The 19,580-nt window shown below is 36.1% G+C and overlaps 1 protein-coding gene across 3 annotated transcripts in view; it reads right to left on the reverse strand.

Moving 5' to 3' along the window:
* Positions 1-19,580, reverse strand: part of Cpsf6 (cleavage and polyadenylation specificity factor subunit 6) — an 821,382-nt gene that overhangs the window by 497,146 nt on the left and 304,656 nt on the right. For 2 of the 3 annotated variants that reach the window (XR_016547729.1, XM_090386823.1), the window contains exon 9: positions 13,077-13,154. The exons of the other annotated variant lie outside the window; for it this stretch is intronic. Coding sequence is in view for 1 of the 2 variants with exons in the window: in XM_090386823.1 (XP_090242949.1) it covers positions 13,077-13,154 (78 nt within the window). In the remaining variant the exon portion in view is untranslated. The remainder of the gene's footprint in view (positions 1-13,076; positions 13,155-19,580) is intronic. 3 annotated transcript variants of the gene reach the window in all.

The raw sequence follows: 19,580 nt of genomic DNA on the forward strand, positions 1-19,580 counted from the left end.
TTATTTGATATCACACAGCAACTTTATTATATCAGGAGAAAAAGAAGATCAATTTTATCATTAAATCTGGTTCAAACAGTTTATTTTTATATTCACTTTTGAAGACAACAAAAGAGAGAAACTAGTTTCATACTTATGTCATGACTTGTAATGTTCAGGAATTATAATGGTTTATTTTTTTATATTTTCAAAAACAAAAATTTTTGCACCTATTAAATAAAGGAGTCTGTGCACAAATTTTGCATTAACTTTGTATTTATGAATGCCTGATGATTGTAACTATCATATTTTTACCTTACATCTTAATTTAGAATGGTTATTTAAAAATTATATCCCTGGAGTAAGTTTCTGATGAGGTGTACTCTGAGAAGAGTTTCTTCACAAAATTTTGCAAAATGAAAATTTTGTATATAAATGGAAGAAGTTATATAACATGGAACACTGTTATACTATGTGGGGTTTTTTGTCAAAGTTGATTTAGACAAGTTTTGGCAGTATATATTGTCTATATATATATATAAGGTTGCCGAAGCTTAGTGGACAGGTGCACGGGTGCATAAGTACACATGCCTTGAGTGACCGGGGTTCAAGCCCGTGACTGCTGAATACGGTGGTGTTCTCCTTTTTTGTGTATCTTGTAAAACTCTTCTGACTGTTTGGTCTTCCCACAGTATAAACAGAAAATTTATTCATTTATTTAAATTGGATTATTAATAAATACTAAAATTGAACACTAAAGTTTCAAAATTCTTTTTGAATTCTATCCTCGGACCAAAACTGGGCTGTAATCAGCATTAGCAAGGGCACATGATGCAAGAAAGCAAGTTTATATAGCATCAGCCAAAAAAAAAAAAAAAAAAAACACCCCCCCCCCCATCTCCGGGGGCTCACATCTGGTGAGTATGGGCTTGGCACACCCAGGGTCCTGAGCTGGATATCATCATTCTTCTCTTTCTGGTGATTCCCTTCTAATTTTGACACACACACACACACACACACCCTCTCTCTCTCTCTCTCTCTCTCTCTCTCTCTCTCTCTCTCTCTCTCTCTCTCTCTCTCTCTCTCTCTCTCTCTCTCTCTCTCTCAGGGTTACTCGGGAACTGTTTTTTTTTTTTTTTTTTTTTCCTGGTGCAGCATAAGCCTCAGGCTTCCTTGCATCATATGGATATTAATAATAATAATAATAATAATAATAATCTTCTCATTTCACCCATCCACTCGCTCCAAATGTCTGTCTAGTTCTGCCTTGAATCTGTTTAAGCTATAAACTTTTACAATGACATATGGAAGTTTCTTCCAGCAATCAACCACCTGCTGGCAATAGACAAACTTCTGCACATCTATCCTACAACTGTCGTTCCTCAATTCGAATTTGTGCCCTCTCAGGTGATTATTATGAGCAAGAGGAATAATCCCATCAGTGTTGAGCACGCTCAAACCATTCAAGAATTTATACACCTCAAACAGATCACCTCACAGGTGACTAGCCTCCAGATACTGTAATTTGCAAAATTTGTCTTTCCTCATAACAGCAACCTTTTGTTCCAATCACTAATCTTGTTGTCCTTCCCTGTACTCAATCCAACAGCTCTACATCCTTCTTAAAATAAGCCCTGAAGACATGTATACAGTACTCAAGGTGTGACCTGACCACTGCCTCATACAAGGGAATAATGAACTCCTTATCCCTGCAAAAAAATTGCAGTATATCATTAACAAGAATCCATGAGCTACTCTTGCAGCCCATCTGCACTGCTCAGAAAACTTCATATCTGCCTGCACAATAACCACCAAGTCCTTTTCAGTCTCTACCACTGTCAGTGTAGTACCACACAGTTAATACGTTACAATTAGAATAATTCTATTGGAATGAGCAGAAGCCTGGAAAGCAAGATGCAGGGGATTTCAGAGACTGCTGGGAGTCATTGCATGGGTTGTGTTAGGGACGCTAAGAATAGGAACAGGTGCATGTATAAATGCGTCTACACCAATGTTAGGAGTTTGGTAAATAAATTTGATGAATTTTAAGGTGTTGGTCAAAACATCAAAGGCAAATATAGTTGGGATATCAGAGATGTGATGTCACAGAGATATAAGGAATACAAAACTGGAAATTAGGAAGTACAATGTAGACAGGATAGGAAGGGAGGAGGGGTTATGGTATTAGTTAAGAAACACATAAAATCCAAGGAAGTGCAGCCAGTCGACATGACAGTCAGTTTGGTGTGACATCAGCACTGGGAAACCAAAATTGGGAGTAAGAGTGTGTTATAAGCCTAATGACTGATGAGTATAATAAAAAACTGTACAGGGAAATAGAGTGTGCGAATAAATCAGAGTCTTATAATGGGTGATGTTAATTTCCCGGATATTGACTGGAATTTGTGCGTTGGTCACGCACACACTTAAGGCTTTTGTGGATTTATTGGATGATTGCTTTCTACATCAGCATGTTTGAAAGGCAACTAGAGGGAGTAATACTCTTGATATGATTATCAGTAGTGATTCTTCATGCATTAAGAATCTGAAGATAAAGGAACCACTACGTGGCAGTGATCACAGTGTGCCGAAGTGGGATTTATTAAAAGAGGCAACTACAATCAAGGGAAAAGGGAGGGGTTTTTGCTTTCGTAAAGGCGACTATGGAGGTCTGAGACAGTATTTAATTTCTATACGGTGGGACCAACTAATGATGTTACCACACAAATTCAAAATGGGAAGAATTCAAAGAATTAATCTTGGAAGCTACTAGGCTTTACATACCAACTAAGAAATATTGTTCAAGGTTTAGGCCTAAACGCATGTCAGATGAACTAATGAGCCCTGTGGCAGAGAAGAAAAATGCATGGGATACATAGCAAAGGATGCAAAGAGTTTAGTTCACCTCTGGCAATGACCTAGATGATTTTGTAAAAACTGAGAGGAAAGTGGAGGAGAAAAAAATTTTGAGGAAAAACATAAGAAAGGCACGTGGGGTGGATTGGATCTATCCAGTTATATTAAAGGAGGCAGCAAAGGAAGTAGGCAAACCCTTAGCCATAATCATGAGAGTTTCCTTGGACTTAGGGGAAGTACCCATGGACTGAAGATGTGCAAATGTGACTTCAATTCACAAAGGGTGACACAAGTAATTATAGACCTGTTAGTTTAACTTCTGTTCCAGGGAAATTAATGGAGGCACTGGTTAAAGAAGCACTGCAGGATCATCTAGACAAGACTTTAGTTATAGCTTGGACACAGCATGGGTTTGTTAAGGGGAAGTCTTGTCTGACCAATTTTATTGGATACCATAATGTAGTCACAAAACAACTGGATGCAGGGAATAACTTTGATATTATATATTTGGATCTTAGAAAGGCTTTTGATACTGTTGCACATGGAAGAATGCTGCACAAATTGGAGCAGTGCGGCATTGGAGGCAAATTGTTGCTATGGATAAAAGGATGGTTGAGTGGGAGAAGACAGAGAGTGGCAATCAATGGACACTGCTCTTCATAAAGTCCCTCACAGTTCAGTGTTCGGTCCATTGTTGTTTTCTGTGTTTATAAATGATATTTATGATGGTATATCAGGCTTGATGTCCAAGTTTGCAGATGACACGAAGGTTGGCAGGATTGTTAATGACACTAATAACAGTATGCTGCTGCAACAGGATCTAGAAAATTTGAGCAGATGGGCTGAGAGGTGGCAAATGAAGGTGGCATATTGACAAATATAAAGTACTATATATGGGAGGCAGTTACCCCAGAGTAACGTATCAACTCTGTGGTACTACACTGACAGTGGTAAAGAATGAAAAGGACTTGGGGGTAATTGTGCAAGATATGAAGTTTTCTGAGCAGTGCAGGCGGTCTACAAGAGTAGCTCATGGTGTCTTGTCAATGATGTACAGGAATTTTTCTAGCAGGGATGAGGAGGTGATTATCCTCTTGTATAAGGTGATGGTCAGGCCACACCTTGACATTGTATATAGGTCTGGAGGCCTCATTTTAAGAAGGATGTAGAACTGTTGGAATGAGTACAGAGAAGGGCAACAAGATTAGTGAATGGAACAAAGGGTTGCAAAGAAAGGCTTAAGTTTTGCTTATTACAGTGTTTGGAGACTGGGCACCTGCGAGGTGATCTGATTGAGGTGTATAAAGCCTTGAATGGTTTGCTGCCATTCAATGCCCAATGCTGATGGGACTCTTCCTCTTGCTCACAATAATCATCAGAGAGGGCATAAATTCAAATTGTGGAAAGACAGTTGTAGGATAGATGTGCGGAAGTTTGCCTTTAGCCATCGGATAGTTTATTGGTGGAACAGACTTCCATCTTTTGTTGTGGAAGTTGATAGCCTAAATAAATTTAAGGCTGAGCTTGACAAGTATTAGTAATGAACGAAGGGGGGGGGGGGGGGAAATCGGAGCGATTTTTTTTTTTTTGGCTGATGTGGCATAAGCTTGCTTTCTTGCATCATATGCCTCTACTAATGCTAATGCTACTGTAGGGCAATGATATACAGTAGCTAAATGCTACTGTATATCATTGCTTCCCATATGCAGTACTTTACATTTGTCAATGTTAAACTTCAGTTGCCACCTCTCAGCCCATCTGCTCAATTTTATTAGCATTAGCATTAGTAGAGGCATATGATGCAAGAAAGCAAGCTTATTCAGCATCAGCCAAAAAAAAAAAAAAACACACACCACTCCCATTTCACCCCTCCGTTCGTTCGAAATACCTGTCCAGTTGAGCTTTAAATTTGTTTAGGCTATCAACTTCAACAACAAGTGATGGAAGTCGGTTCCACCAACCAATCACCCGCTGGCCAAAGGCAAATTTCCGCACATCTATCCGACATCCGTCCTTCCTCAATTTGAATTTATGCCCTCTGAGGTGATTTTTCTGAGCAAGATGAAGAATCCCATTGGCAGTGAGCATGCTCAAACCGTTCAAAGCCTTATACACCTCTATCAGATCACCTCGCCGGTGCCTAGTCTCCAGACTCTGTAATTTGCAAAACTTAAGCCTTTCTTCGTAAGAGCAACCCTTTGTTCCATTCACTAATCTTGTTGCCCTTCTCTGTACCCGTTCCAGCAGCTCTACATCCTTCTTGAAATGAGGCCTCCAGACCTGTATACAGTACTCAAGATGTGGCCTAACCATTGCCTTATACAAAGGAATAATCACCTCCTTATCCCTGCTAGAAAAATTCCTGTATATCATTGACAAGACACCATGAGCTACTCTTGCAGCTCGTCTGCACTGCTCAGAGAACTTCATATCTGCCTGCACAATTACCCCCAGGTCCTTTTCATTCTCCACCACTGTCAGTGTAGTACCGCAGAGTTGATACGTTGCTCTGGGGTTACTGTTTCCCATATGTAGTACTTTACATTTGACAATGTTAAACTTCATTTGCCACCTCTCAGCCCATCTGTTCAACCTTTCCAGATCCGTTCCAGATCCTCATAAACACCGAAAACAACAACGGACCCAACACTGAACCCTGAGGAACTCCACTAATAACATTAGTCCACGTTGAGCAGTGTCCATTGATTACCACTCTCTGTCTTCTGCCACTCAACCATCCCCTTATCCATAGCAGCAATTTGCCTCCAATGCCACACTGCTCCAATTTGTGCAGCAGTCTTTTGTGCAACAGTATCAAAAGCCTTTCTAAGATCCAAATATATAATATCAAAGTTATTCCCTGCATCCAGTTCTTTTGTGACTACATCATAGTATCCAATCAAATTGGTCAGGCAAGACCTGCCCTTAACAAAACCATGCTGCGTCTGAGCTATAACTGAATTCTTATCTAGATGATCCTGCAGTGCTTCTTTAACCAGTGCCTCCATTAATTTACCTCGAACAGAAGTTAAACTATCAGGTCTAAAATTACTTGTGTCAGCCTTTGATCCTCCTTTGTGAATTGGGTTACATTTGCACATCTCCAGTCTATGGGTACCTCCCCTGAGTCCAAAGAAGCTCTCATAATTATGGCTAGGGGTTTGCTTACTTCCTTTGCTGCCTCCTTTAATATAACTGGATAGATCCCATCCACCCCAGGTGCCTTTTTTATGTTTATCCTCAACAATCTCTCCTCCAGCTGACTGCCAATGTTTACTTTACCTACATCATTCTCCTTCCTGAATAACTCCTCATGCGTGAATGTAGATGCAAAATACACGTTTAGATTGTTAGCCACCTGAGCAGGATCCTCAACCATTGAACCATCAATATCCAGTGGACCAATCTGATTCATCCCTTTATTTCTTGAGTTTAAATATGTAAAGAACTCTTTTCTGTTTTTCTTTGCATCCTTTGCCAAGGATTTTTCGTAGTCTGCCTTTGCCTGCCTAATCTCCTTTGTGACTTGGTTACAGACCAACTTATATCTATCATAGGCTTCCATGTCACCCATTAATTTGTATGTATCCCATGCATTTTTCTTCTCTGCCACATGTCTCATTAGTTCATCTGACAACCATTTAGGCCTAAACCTTGAACAATATTTCTTAGTTGGTATGTAAAGCCTGGTAGCCTCCTCCAAGATTAGTTCCTTGAATGCTTCCCATTTTCAGTTTGCTGTTGGTAACATCATCAGTTGGTCCCACTGTATAGAATTTAAATACTGTCTCAGACCATCATAGTCACCTTTACGAAAACAAAATCCCTTCCCTTTACCTCTGATGGTAGTTACCTCCTTGAGTAAATCCCACGTCAACACACTGTGATCACTGCCACCTAGTGGTTCATTTATCTGCAGGTTCTTAATGCATGAAGAATCACTACTGATAATCAGATCAAGAGTATTGCTCCCTCTTGTTGCCTCACGAACATGCTGATGTAGAAAACAATCATCCAATAAATCCACAAAAGCCTTGCTAGTGTGCGAGTGACCAACCCACAAATTCCAGTCAATATCTGGGAAATTAAAGTCCCCCATTATAAGACTCTCTGATTTACTGGCCCACTCTATTTCCCTGTACAATATCTTATTGTACTCATCAGAGTCATTAGGCCTATAGCACACTCCTACTCTCAATTTTGATTTCCCTATGCTTATGTCACACCAAACTGACTCGACGCTGCCCTGTCCATCGATGTCGACTGGCTTCACTTCCTTGGACTTTATGTGTTTCTTAATTAATAGCATAACCCCTCCTCCCCTCCTGTCCTGTCTATCCTTTCTATACACATTGTATTCCCCAAATTCCAGTTCCGCATTACTTATATCTGTGTGACACCACGTCTCTGATATCCCAACAATATCTGCCTTTGATGTTTTGAGCAATACCTCAAATTCATCAAATTTATTTACCAAACTCCTAGCATTGGTGTACACGCAGATATACATGCACCTGTTTCTATTCTTAGCTACCCTAACACAACCCATGTGTTTATTTGTACCGCAATGACTCCCAGCAGTCTCTGAAATATCCTGCATCTTGTTTTTCAGGCTTCTGCTCATTTCAATAGAAGCAGTGCAAGAATCACTTCCACCTCTGCCAGTGGCTACTGTTAATCTATTAGTCCTTGTATCCCCCGCAACTAGCAGTTTTCCGACCCACCTAACACGGCCTCGACAGCATCAGCAAAAATTCTTGCACCCTTTCTATTTAAGTGTATCCCATCCCTGTAGAAGCAATCTCTCCTGTTAACAAGTACAGTCCAGGCTGAAAAAAATTCTACCCCTTGAGCCTTGCACAATCCCTCCAGGGCCGAATTGATCGACAAGGCTCTCATCATTTACTCCCTCCTATCGTGTCTGGGCAGAATTGCAGACACTTTCAAATTCAACCCTAATTCACGGCTTTTTTTCAACAGTGACCTGTACTTGCTAAGTAATTATAGATTATAAATTATAGACCTGTTGCAGCAGCGTACCATCATTTGTGTCATTAACAACCTTGCCTTCTGCAACTTGTATCTTCTGTAAACTTGTACATTAAGCTGATATACCATCATCCATATCATTAATGAGTACAGAAAACAACAATGGACCCAAACCTGAACCCTGGCTGACTCCACTAATAACATTAGTCCACGAAGAGCAGTGTCCATTGATTACCACTCTCTGTCTTCTCCAACTTAACCATCCATTTATTCATAGCAGCAATTTGCCTCCAGTTCCACACTGCTCCAATTTTTGCAGCAGTCTTCCATGTGCAACAGCATCAAAAGCCTTAAGATCCAAATATATGATATCAAAATTATTCTTCGCATCCAGTTCCTTTGTGACCACATGATAGTATCCAATCAAATTGATCAGACAAGACTTCCCCTTAACAAACCCATTCTGTGTCCAAGCTATAACTGAAGTCTTGTCTAGATGATCCTGCAATGCTACTTTAACCAGTGCCTCCATTAATTTCCCTGGAATAAAAGTTAAACTAACAGGTCTGTAATTACCTGTCTCCCCCTTTGATCCTCCTTTGTGGATTGGGGTCACATTTGCACATTTCCAGTCCATGGGTACCTCCCCGAGTCCAGTGAAGCTCTCATAATTATGGCTAAGGGTTTGCTTACTTCCTTTGCTGCCTCCTTTAATATAACTGGATAGATCTCATCCACCCCAGGTGCCTTTCTTATGTTTATCCTCAACAATTTCTCCTCCATTTTACTCTCAGTTATTACAAGATTATCTAGCTTCCTGCCAGAGTTTAATACTCCTCTACTATTCTCTTCCCTGAATAACTCCTTATTTTACCAGTCCAAGAAATTTACTGCCACGCCTTGTATGTAGGTGAATCTTATGGGTTACCAAAAACAAGCTGGCCGGTTCAGCAGAGCAGAAAAATTGGATCCCATCCTACAACATCCTTCCAATGTGGGAATTCTAAATTTAAAGAAACCTCAGCACTATTCACAAACAATATGGAAGGAGAGCCTTTAAGAAATGCCTTCACACGATTTGATGGATTATATGGCATTATCACAAAATGCAAAATATTCATTTAGTTTGTTACCTGAGCAGGATCATCAACAGTTGAACCATCGACATCAAGTGGACCAATCTGATTCATCCCCTTCCTCCTAGAGTTTACATAAGTAAAGAACTCTTTGGTGTTTTTCTTTGTATCCTTTGCCAAAGATGACTCAAACTGCCTTTGCTCGCCTAACCTGCTTTGTGACTTGGTTACAGACCAGTTTATATCTATCATGGGCGTCTGTGTCAACTGTTAATTTATGTGTATCCCATGCATTTTTCTTCTCTGTCACAAGTCTAATTAGCTTATCTGACATCCATTTAGGAACTAAATGGATGTCAAATAAACTAATTAATAAAGTAAACTAATGGGAATCACAATATAGCCAGCCATATTTACCTTTGTTACCGAAAATCCTTGCTACTGAAGACATGATGAATCTCATAAATCTTAATAGTGGGGGGGGTACCTTAATGAAAAATTTTAGACAACTGGAATCAGTATGGGAAATTTTCTCTCACCTTTCCTTGTAGAAATTTTTGTGTCATCAATGATAATTACTTCTAAACCCAAATGACAATGACTCTCCCGTTCTACACTTGTTAAGATTTCTGATGGAACATGGCATTAGATCAATCATCTACTCTACTTTGCTGATCTAGCACAAGTGGACTTCATCCTCTTGCCCAAGGTGAAAACTACCCTCAAAAGAAAGAGATTTCAGGATGTTAAGGATACAGAAAAAAATATAGCTACCGAATTGAACATCATCTCTTTGGATACCCACCACTGATTCCTTTTGAAACTTTTAGGACGGTGCAATAAATGGATTCAATCAGGTGATTACTTATTACAAAAAAAAAAAAAAAAAAAAAAATTGAGCTTCTTCAATTTGTGTTCTTTTTACCAGTCCAGGAACTTTACTGCCATACCTCGTATGTAGGTGAATCTTATGGGTTACCAAAAACAGCAAGATGACCAGTTCAGTAGAGCAGAAAAATTGGATCCCACCCAACAACATCCTTCCAATGTGGGAATTCTCAATTTAAAGAAACCTCAGTACTAATCACATGACACACCAACCTATCTGGATTAGGACTTCATTAGGCTTTCAATTTACAGAACTGAAGTCCTTCTTAGTAAAACTGCACTTATTTTCACCATTTTCAATATGTACTATCCTTCCTAAAACAAAGTTTCTAAATCTGAATGCCTTATTCAAGATGTAATTTATACACTAAGTTAATGACTCTGCCCCTCCTGGCAAAGATTGCGTTATCACTGAATTTCTAGCAACCTGTTTGCACTACTCAGAAGTTATGTTATGACAGACCTGGGTCTGTTGACCACTTTTGAGTTTGACTACCCTAATGGTATGTTACCTTGGGATTATTGCTACCCAAATTTATTGCAAATTGGCTTCTCTAACACAACAATGTTCCTGGTCACTTTGTTTTTACTGTACAGGAATGGAATTTCTGGCCAACACTACATTACTGTTATTCTAGCCTTCCATACGCTTGGGATCAAGAATTGTGCAACACCCCCCCCCCCCCAACTTCAAAACTGAAGTATCACCACAATTCAAGAACAATTATAGACTACATCTGCAGAATTCACATACACAGATAATATTGCTTTAATAATGGCAGAATCAGTAAACCACTCAGGGTATCAAGTCACAAGGGAACTAATATGATAAGTACAAAGTGAGGTTTGGTGTAGGAACATTTTGCTCACACAGCACAGAGCACCAAATGATATTTCCTCTTTAAAGGACATTAGACTAAAGCCCTACTTTAATCAAGAGAAATTTCTTCTCTTTGGTACCCAATAGGTAAGAACACTAGCAAAATTTTAAAGGGTGTGGGAACTCCGGCAAGATTTCATGCATTATTTTATTTTATTTTATTTTTTATATAAAAACCCCAAACACGAGAGGTATTAGAACTTATAGTACTTAGTACTGTACATGGATTGGAGGTTGAGAAGATCAAAGAAGATATTTGAGGACATTAGACTTGAACTTCTGTAGACTGTAATTTTCAGGAAATACGTATGAAGGAAGGTTGTTCCAGAAAACGGCAGTTGAATGAATAAACGAGGAAGATGAAAAGTTGGTTATGTGAGTTTGAAGTTGGACAGTAAGTGGATGCTGGCTGGTGGCGGCACGTGTTCGGACTGTTTTGAAAGAGAGAGCGGAAACTATAGAAGCCAATTCAGAAGAACAGTACCCATGGAAGTATCTGTAGAAAAGGCATGCAGCAGAAACAGTAAGTCTATGAGATAGCGAGTAGGGAGACTCTGTTAGAGATGAATCATTAATTAACTCAACTGTCCTCTACTGAATGAAATTTAGAAGCCTGAGAGAGGTTTTGGGGGCACTGCCCCAAATGTGGTAACAATATTCCATGGTACGGCGGATTTGCGATTTGTAGATTGGACAGCTGTTTGGAAGAAAAATAATGCCGAGAGCGAAAGAGAAAGCCAAGTTTTTTTAGATGCAGAGGAAGCAATATTTGTAATGTGCTTGTGCCAAGAGACATTAGAAAACAGAGTAATCTCCAAAAGAGTTATATCATCTTACCTAGAAATCGGTGTCACCAAAGATAAGAGCAGAAGAATCCTTTTTGTGAGATATAAGATAAGACTGAGTTTTAGAAGGATTGAAATCAACTAAGTTCTCTTTGCCCCACTAGAGAATTACCTGGAGATCGGCATTTAAGGAATTGGTAACAGATATTTGAGAAGTTGAAGCTGATTGAGCAGTGCAAGGTTTCTCAAAATAGAAGGAATGCAATGTGCCTATCATCGGCAAAACTATGGACAGGGTTTCCAGTCAATGGAAGAAGGTCATTAATATACAAGAGGAAAAGAGTGGGGGAAAGAACTGAACCTTGGGGGACACCGGCATTAGTGGAGAAGTTAGAAGCCAGAGAGCCATCTACCATCATCCTCAGTGAGCGATTAGAGAGAAAACTGGATAACCAATTACAAAAAACAGTAGCAAACCATAAGATGGAAGCTTGTTTAGAAGATCTTTATGCCAAACATGATCGAAAGCCTTTGAGATGTCAAGGCAACTGCTTGTGTTTCATCAAACTTTTCCATTCAATTTGTCCGTAAATGAGTAACATAAGCCAGAATGTCACCAGCAGATCAACACTGATGGGATCCATACTGGCGATTGTTGATCAGACAGGTTTCTAGGTAGTTTAAGAGTTGGCAGTTAACTGCATTACTTTTTACAAAATAAGGTATGCTATAGCTAATTTGACATTAGCTATGTTCAGTTATTCTCAATTATAGAATAGGATGGACCTAACTACAGACCTAAATGAACCTAAATACCCTTCCTAAAAAATATTAATTATTCAATTTAGAAAATAATCTATGGAATGAGATTATATATAATACAGTGAGTCATTTATACCCCCTTCACCAAGGTAAAGATAATTAATTATATTAAAGAAATCAAGAAATGAACAACAATTATTTATCAACTGATTAATCCTTCCTCTATGTGAATAACACCTGGTTAGCTCAAAATTAGTAGTCAAATTATTAGTAGCCAAACAAATTATAAATATAAATTTCCTTTAAAAAATATTAGTTTTTATTCTTATGAATAAAATAAAACTCACAGCATTTCATTAAACTTATGAATGAAAACCAGAAAATACTGCATAACTTAAAGGAAGCTTTCCCCTATATATATATCTATATATATATATATGGATCAACGGGGTAGAGAGTGATCTAGGTTCAACCCTCCCTCTTATAAACAATGTTAGCTAAATGTATCCACACTTCCCATTCACTACTGGTATACACTTATAATTTAAACAATCACTGACCAATCCAAGTTATTTACAATTTGATAGCAAGGACATACCTGAACTGTTAGCTTGGCAAGTAATAAAGGACACATTTTCTGGACAACACGTTAATATTTAGTTTACAATCATACCATACATTAAGTAATAAAATCTCATCAAACATGTACAATATTTCTGATACAAGAACTAATCTGATCAGTTCCACATTCACTGTAACAGAATTTCACTGTATTTTTATTCTAAATGTTCCTTTCATAGACATAAAATAACAAAGCACATTAGAGACAAATGTGACACAACAAACGAATTTCACACATACCAGAAATTGGCAGGTCTGTATGAGGCCCAGGAGTGGAAAATTCTGCTTCATACTTTCGTTTCATACAGTTCACATTATCTTTAAGTAAATATAAAGAAATTAGCTCTTTAATAAAAAGTTTAAATTTCTAGGCCCTATGATCGTGCTTTTATGAAATTGCCCATTATTATATATATATTTACACAGTAGGACCTTGTCAATCATGGTGATGCAGTCTAAGAACTCTATAAATGGTAAGCTTAAAGACTTGTGGCAAAATTCCTCATTAGATAAACTATTGTATTCAATCTTTTTAGTGCATTATACAAATTAAGTGGAGAAACAATGAGCATCATCAGACTTTAGAGTTTGTGTGGATAATTTATAAAGATTTTATTTTTAATATTATTATTGAGGGTTTAGTGAAATTCTTATTTTATGGATTTTTATATATCAGATGATTATTTGTATTAATACTGATTATAGCTACTTATAATCATACCAATTATTAACTGATAACTTTTAATTTATTTATTATTCATCCTATGCATTCCTAATAATTGGGTGCATATTATGTCATCATATACATCCAATTATTAGGAATGCAACTTCTATGATATATGCAGTTTAAAAATAACCAAATGAACTAAATAAATCAAAACATTAATTATCGGAATTGCAGTGTTAAAAAAAAAAAAAAAAAAAACATTTATAATACACAGAAAAGAATAAATTTTTACAATAAAGGGGAGGCACACATGCTTTTTATGATAAATTTCACATCCATCTGTGAATTTGAACTATTTAATTTTCTATTACTAAGTCTTGCAAATAATACAATGTCTCGTTCACATGGGTGAGACATGCTAGAAAAAAACATTTTTTGGTGAATAAATAAATCTGCAAATTATAAACCACAACTGGTAAGGTCCTACTGTATTTATTTATTTTTTTATTTATTTATACATACATACACAGATACATACATATATATATATATATATATATATATATATACACACACACACACACACACGCGCACACACATACTTATATATACATACATACATACATACACACACATATACTCGTACAAAGTGATTTTTTATTCATTTTCTAAAAACAAATGTTCTTAGAAGGACACAATTATATTTTATTCTAATTTCAATTTCAGTTTTGGTTAGTAAAGGTTTGGAATTACCAAACAACCGTAGAAATGGCTGCCACCTTGTACATACAATTGTAGAAGACAGCTAAACAATGTTGGGAAAGAGAGCAGAGGTGATACTATCAGCAATATTTTTGATGAAATCACCTAAAAGGCAGCAGTGTGGAATTTCTAAGATGTTACTGAACTGAATTCAACAACTATAACCTTTTAGAAATTAAGCAAGCAAAAAAAATCAGTTTTGAATTTATGACCATCTTCTTGATGTCTAATAAATACTTATTATCACACAGCTGAGACCATTTCTGGTTCATATCTTCTTTGAGTCCATGCATATCAAGAGGCATGGACCCAAATGAGCATTATCATGCTTTTAGATTTTCAAGCAGAAGGAAGCCAATTCAAAAAATAGCTGATGGCAAATCATATAGATATCTTTAGAAAGTGAAAGAGTATCATGAATAACAGTGAAAAATCTTCTGTTCGTTTTTATTATTCTGTAAAGGCATATAAATCAGGAACATCAAAGTATACCTTTCTCACAGCATTAAATCATGCGGTATTTTATACAAGTGTGACACGTGACCCAATACTTTCAGTTTTAATTACTGTGTGATTGAACCACATTACTTAGACCATTATATTTTGTATGGATTGATATTTAACACATATAATAAGATTTCACACTGACTGTATTATAAATTAAATGAATTTAACTTACTACATTAAATGTTTTCAAAGATTTTTTTTTTTTAATTGGGGTTTACAAATAAAAAAAATTATCCTGTACGGTCCAGACATGCAAGCAAACACTGCCCTGTAACTTATTACGAATATTGTTTTAGCATCTGTGAGAAAGAAACAATTCATCAATAATAAAAATGTGTAATCTATTTTGATTTCTCTTTTTTCAAGGTGGCTGTTAATTACCATGTTTCCTCTTTTTATAACTGATTTTCTGCATATTCTGCTTATTATACCAAATTGTAGAATTTTTGATTCTAAATGCTACTAAATTAGATTTGATTCCCCCCCTACATTGCTTTACTTATTCATTTTATTCATTATTTTGTTCGTGCTAAACCGATACAGATATACAAATATCAACACAACTCTTGAAATCCAATTCAGATCTCTTCAATCCTGTAGATAACTGCTGACACACTGACACATCACATGGCATGATCATAGTATTTTTATCCCAATCATATATGATGATATATTCTTGGGTTTGTCACTAGTGAGATGCCAGTGTCAATAATTATATAGTTACCTATATATGTATGTGTGCTGAAAATACTTTATTTAGTGCGCATGCACTCTATTACAGACTCATGTACCAGAAAACTTAAATGTCAAACATTATTATGACGGAGACACAAAGGTCAAATTATTTCATATGGATATATAACTTTCAGGCTATGTGCGATATATCCTAAATGGCTATACAGCCACTCCCCAACTTACGGAAAGGTCAGGGAATGACCACTGCATATCCCCGGAGCAATATGGCCTTAGTTGCTAATGCTCCTAAAAACCAAATAACAACAACAACATACTTCTTAGTCATTTTCATCTTCATTTCTAAATCAATTTTGTTTCGTTTCCTAGCCAGCACTTTTTGTTGCCAGCACTTTCCGTTGGTCCCTTTCCCTTCACCATTGTAATAATTAAATAGGAATGAAGAGAAGATTCTGAAAATTTATTTATGTTTTTAATATGATTGAAGATTTCAGCGAAGGTGAACTCATTTCACCATAATACCATAACGTAAAAACCCAAAGAATTCCAGTTATCAGTATTATCGCAAATGCAACAAGATAAAGTTTACTATGCGTTTATAATAGATTATGCTAACAGAAAAGCCGAATAAACCAGAAAGTGCAAATTGTTTTTATTGTTTTATGGCAGTAACCTCCAGAAATATGTTTTAGAAAAATATCAACAAAACCATTCAAAATTGATTCTTATAACAGAACATATGATAACGATGAAAGTGTAGTGCAATTTCCATTATAAAAATGACCTTTTAGAGAGATAAATAGCTTAGTTATATAGCAAAAATTTCAACTTCTGAGGTCTTGGAACGAATTATCAAAAAACAATGTGTTATTGGGTTCACATTATGCAATATTTTCACGATACCTCCATTTATTCCAACGGGATGCAAAATACATTTCCACAATTTTAAGTTTGCACCAGCCGGCAAAAACTTACGTAAAGTCAAAGTTCCGTAAGTCAAGTATTATGTAAGCCGGGGAGTTTCTGTATAAGAATTCGTAAAAACATGGCATCATAATTATTTGCTATATTCTGCATGTTAATCACCCACACATACTACTGGACTGGTGTGAAAAACCTCAGATTAAAGTGACACCAGATAAGTAGGGAAAAAAAACAGCAGATCTTTTTCTCCTGTCCTCTAAGTTACATGTATGTGCTAAACCACCCGTTCAGCTATTCCAGTTTAAATCTCTATAAATGTGTAGGTCATACAATATGCTAATCCATTCAAAATGGATTTCTAAAAATTTCGTATTGGCTAATCCATTCATTAAATAAAGCAGCATGGCTCAGCACAAACATGAACATCCCTTTTCACAATGGAAAATCTATTTAATGTTGCTTCACAGGATGACAAAATAACAAAGAAACAAACAAATATGTCTAAAGCAAAATGGAAAATCACTTTGACTATCACAAGCAACCATTTCAAGAGAACAGCAAGCATAAGTAAATGATGGAAACTCCAGTTCCAAAAGGAGTAACTGTGGCAATACCTCCCCCCCCCATTACTCAATTTGCTATTAGCCACCTTTATGGATTGGTGATAGTTGGCTCTTCTCAGATCCAAAGGAACATCCCTTGTGTACAATGATACATTGTACACAATGTATCATTGTACATAAACATGGATCAAACACTGAATTCACTGAAACATGTTAATTTTTTTGTATAATTAACTTCTAATCTCTTTGTATATATTAAAGAACCAAAAAATCCAGATCCAAAGATAGATTTCAACACAGAAATCTATGGATCAAACACTGAATTCAAACATGGATCAAACACTGAATTCATTGAAACATGTTATTTTTTTTTTTTGTATAATTAATGTTTGATCTCTTTGTATGTATTAAAGAACCAAAAAATCCAGATCCAAGGATAGATTTCAACACAGAAGTCTGAAATGTAACCAATTTATTTAGTTGCTGGAGCTTCTTGGGTCTATTGTAATAATTGTCCTCTTGTTACAACAAACTAATTAAATATTTCACATGATAAAGTGCTTTACTAAAGCTACTTAGTAAAGTAAAAAAAAAAATATATATATATGTATATAGAAACAAAAGAATTGATCTTTAGAGCGGGGGATTCTTAAACTGGTCCTTTAAAAAATAAATTTTGCTTGTGCCCAATCCTAAAATGGGTGCTCGCAAGCACTTTCGCTTAAGTAAAAAAATTTATAAATAAATCTTAGTATTTAAAAAAGGTGCTTTCTATTTCTCAAATTTCTGCAATATTCTACAAAAATTCATGCCAATCTTCGTTAGAAAATCCTTTCTTTTGTTAGTGATTGGAGGAAATATATATTTCGCGATGTTTTAATCTCAAAAACAGTCCAGGTTTGACATTTTGATGGTATTTTTAAAATTTTTTCTTATTAATTATTGTTAATTTGACATTTATTTAGTAAGAAAAATGTTTACAGAATACTTTGTTGAGAGTACAATCATTATTGCCGTTGTTTCACTACAGACCGAGGACACTACCTCATGCAATTTACTTAAATGTTTTGATTTTGTGTGCAAATGTTAAAATGTATTTTCTAACAGATTTAACTAAAGTTACTAAACCCTTTCAAAATGGATGTTTTTAAAAAGAAACCGAAATTAACATGATGAGGGAAAAAATTATGCATTAACACTACTACCATCTGATTTAGGCCTACACATTTCAAATGCAAAGAAACAAAAAATTAAAATGTATGCATTTCAGTCCTCTTGGGAATATGATTATTTGGTAATAGATAATACTAGAGGAACTGTTGTAATTTGCTTATTATGTCAGGCATATTTGGCTGGCTATCAAGAGTCAAATTGTGAAAACATTACCAAACATGCCATAGAAATTTTCGTGAAGCTTTTCCCAAATTTAGTGATATTAGAGAAACTAAAATTCAAGAAGGAAAAAAGAAACTTGAAAGACAGAAAACTATTTTAAATTTAGGTCAAGTTAATAGTAGTAAAGTTTTAGCGAATGAAGTTTAATTTATTTTATCAAATATAATTGCAAGGAATTCATTGCCTTACACTAGTGGTGAAATAATAAAGAATTGTGCAGTGTCATCATTAGAAGTGCTTGCTAGCGTCTTACTAGAAAAACAGAAAGCTACCTTGATTAGCTCTGCCAAAAATATTCCTTTGAATAATGATACAGTTTCAAATTGAGTTCATAAAATGGCAGATGTAGTATTCAATGAATTATTAGGTAGAATCGAAAGTTGTAAATTTTTTTCACTGGCACTTGATGAGTTGACTGATGTTTCGGGCATATCACAACTCATGTGCTTTGTTCATTTGATTCAACATAATGGCAGCTGTGAAGAAGATTTTTTGGCTATTTTGCTGTTTACTGGTCATACAACTGGAAAAGATATATATGACGCACTTATAAAATTCCTCACAGTGCACAAAACTGATCTGAATAAACTTGTATCAATTGTTTCCGATGGTATGCCTTCCATGATTGGTAAAAACAAAGCCCTTATTGCTCATCTTAATAGAGAGGAAAGTCAAAATGACAAAATACCTAATTTTGTGCATTATCACTATTTTATTCATATTGAGGCCTTGTGTTCACAAAAGAAAGCTCAAAAAGAAGTTATAATATTTTAAGATCTTCAAGCACCGCATTCTAATCTTATTACCCATACAGAGGTTTGTTGGCTCAGGCGTGAAAAGGATCTCTCCAGAATTTGGGAGGCGTTGAAGAACCCTTTGAAAACCTTTGTAATGAAATTTTTATTGAAGATGTCAAAGTTCCACTTTCATTCATGGTTGAAATCTTCAGCCATTTAAATGAGTTAAATTTGAGGCTACAGGGAAAAGATAAATTTGTGGTAGTTTTATACGAGGAGATTATTGCATTTGAGAAAAATGCTTGAAGTGTTTCAGAATCAAGTTTTAAAAGGAAATTTGCTTCATTTTCCTACTCTTAAAAATGTCTGTACTGCTGGGGGTGCTCATCAGGTGTAATGAATGTAATCAAAGACATAAAGAACACAAATGATCTGAATAATTCTTAAGCTCATTCTCAATGAGAGATTCATTGATTTCAGCTAACCCTTGCATACC

This window comes from Mastigoproctus giganteus, chromosome 12 (assembly GCF_048544385.1).
Source record: "Mastigoproctus giganteus isolate SK-2022 chromosome 12, ASM4854438v1, whole genome shotgun sequence".
Classification (NCBI taxonomy): domain Eukaryota; kingdom Metazoa; phylum Arthropoda; class Arachnida; order Uropygi; family Thelyphonidae; genus Mastigoproctus; species Mastigoproctus giganteus.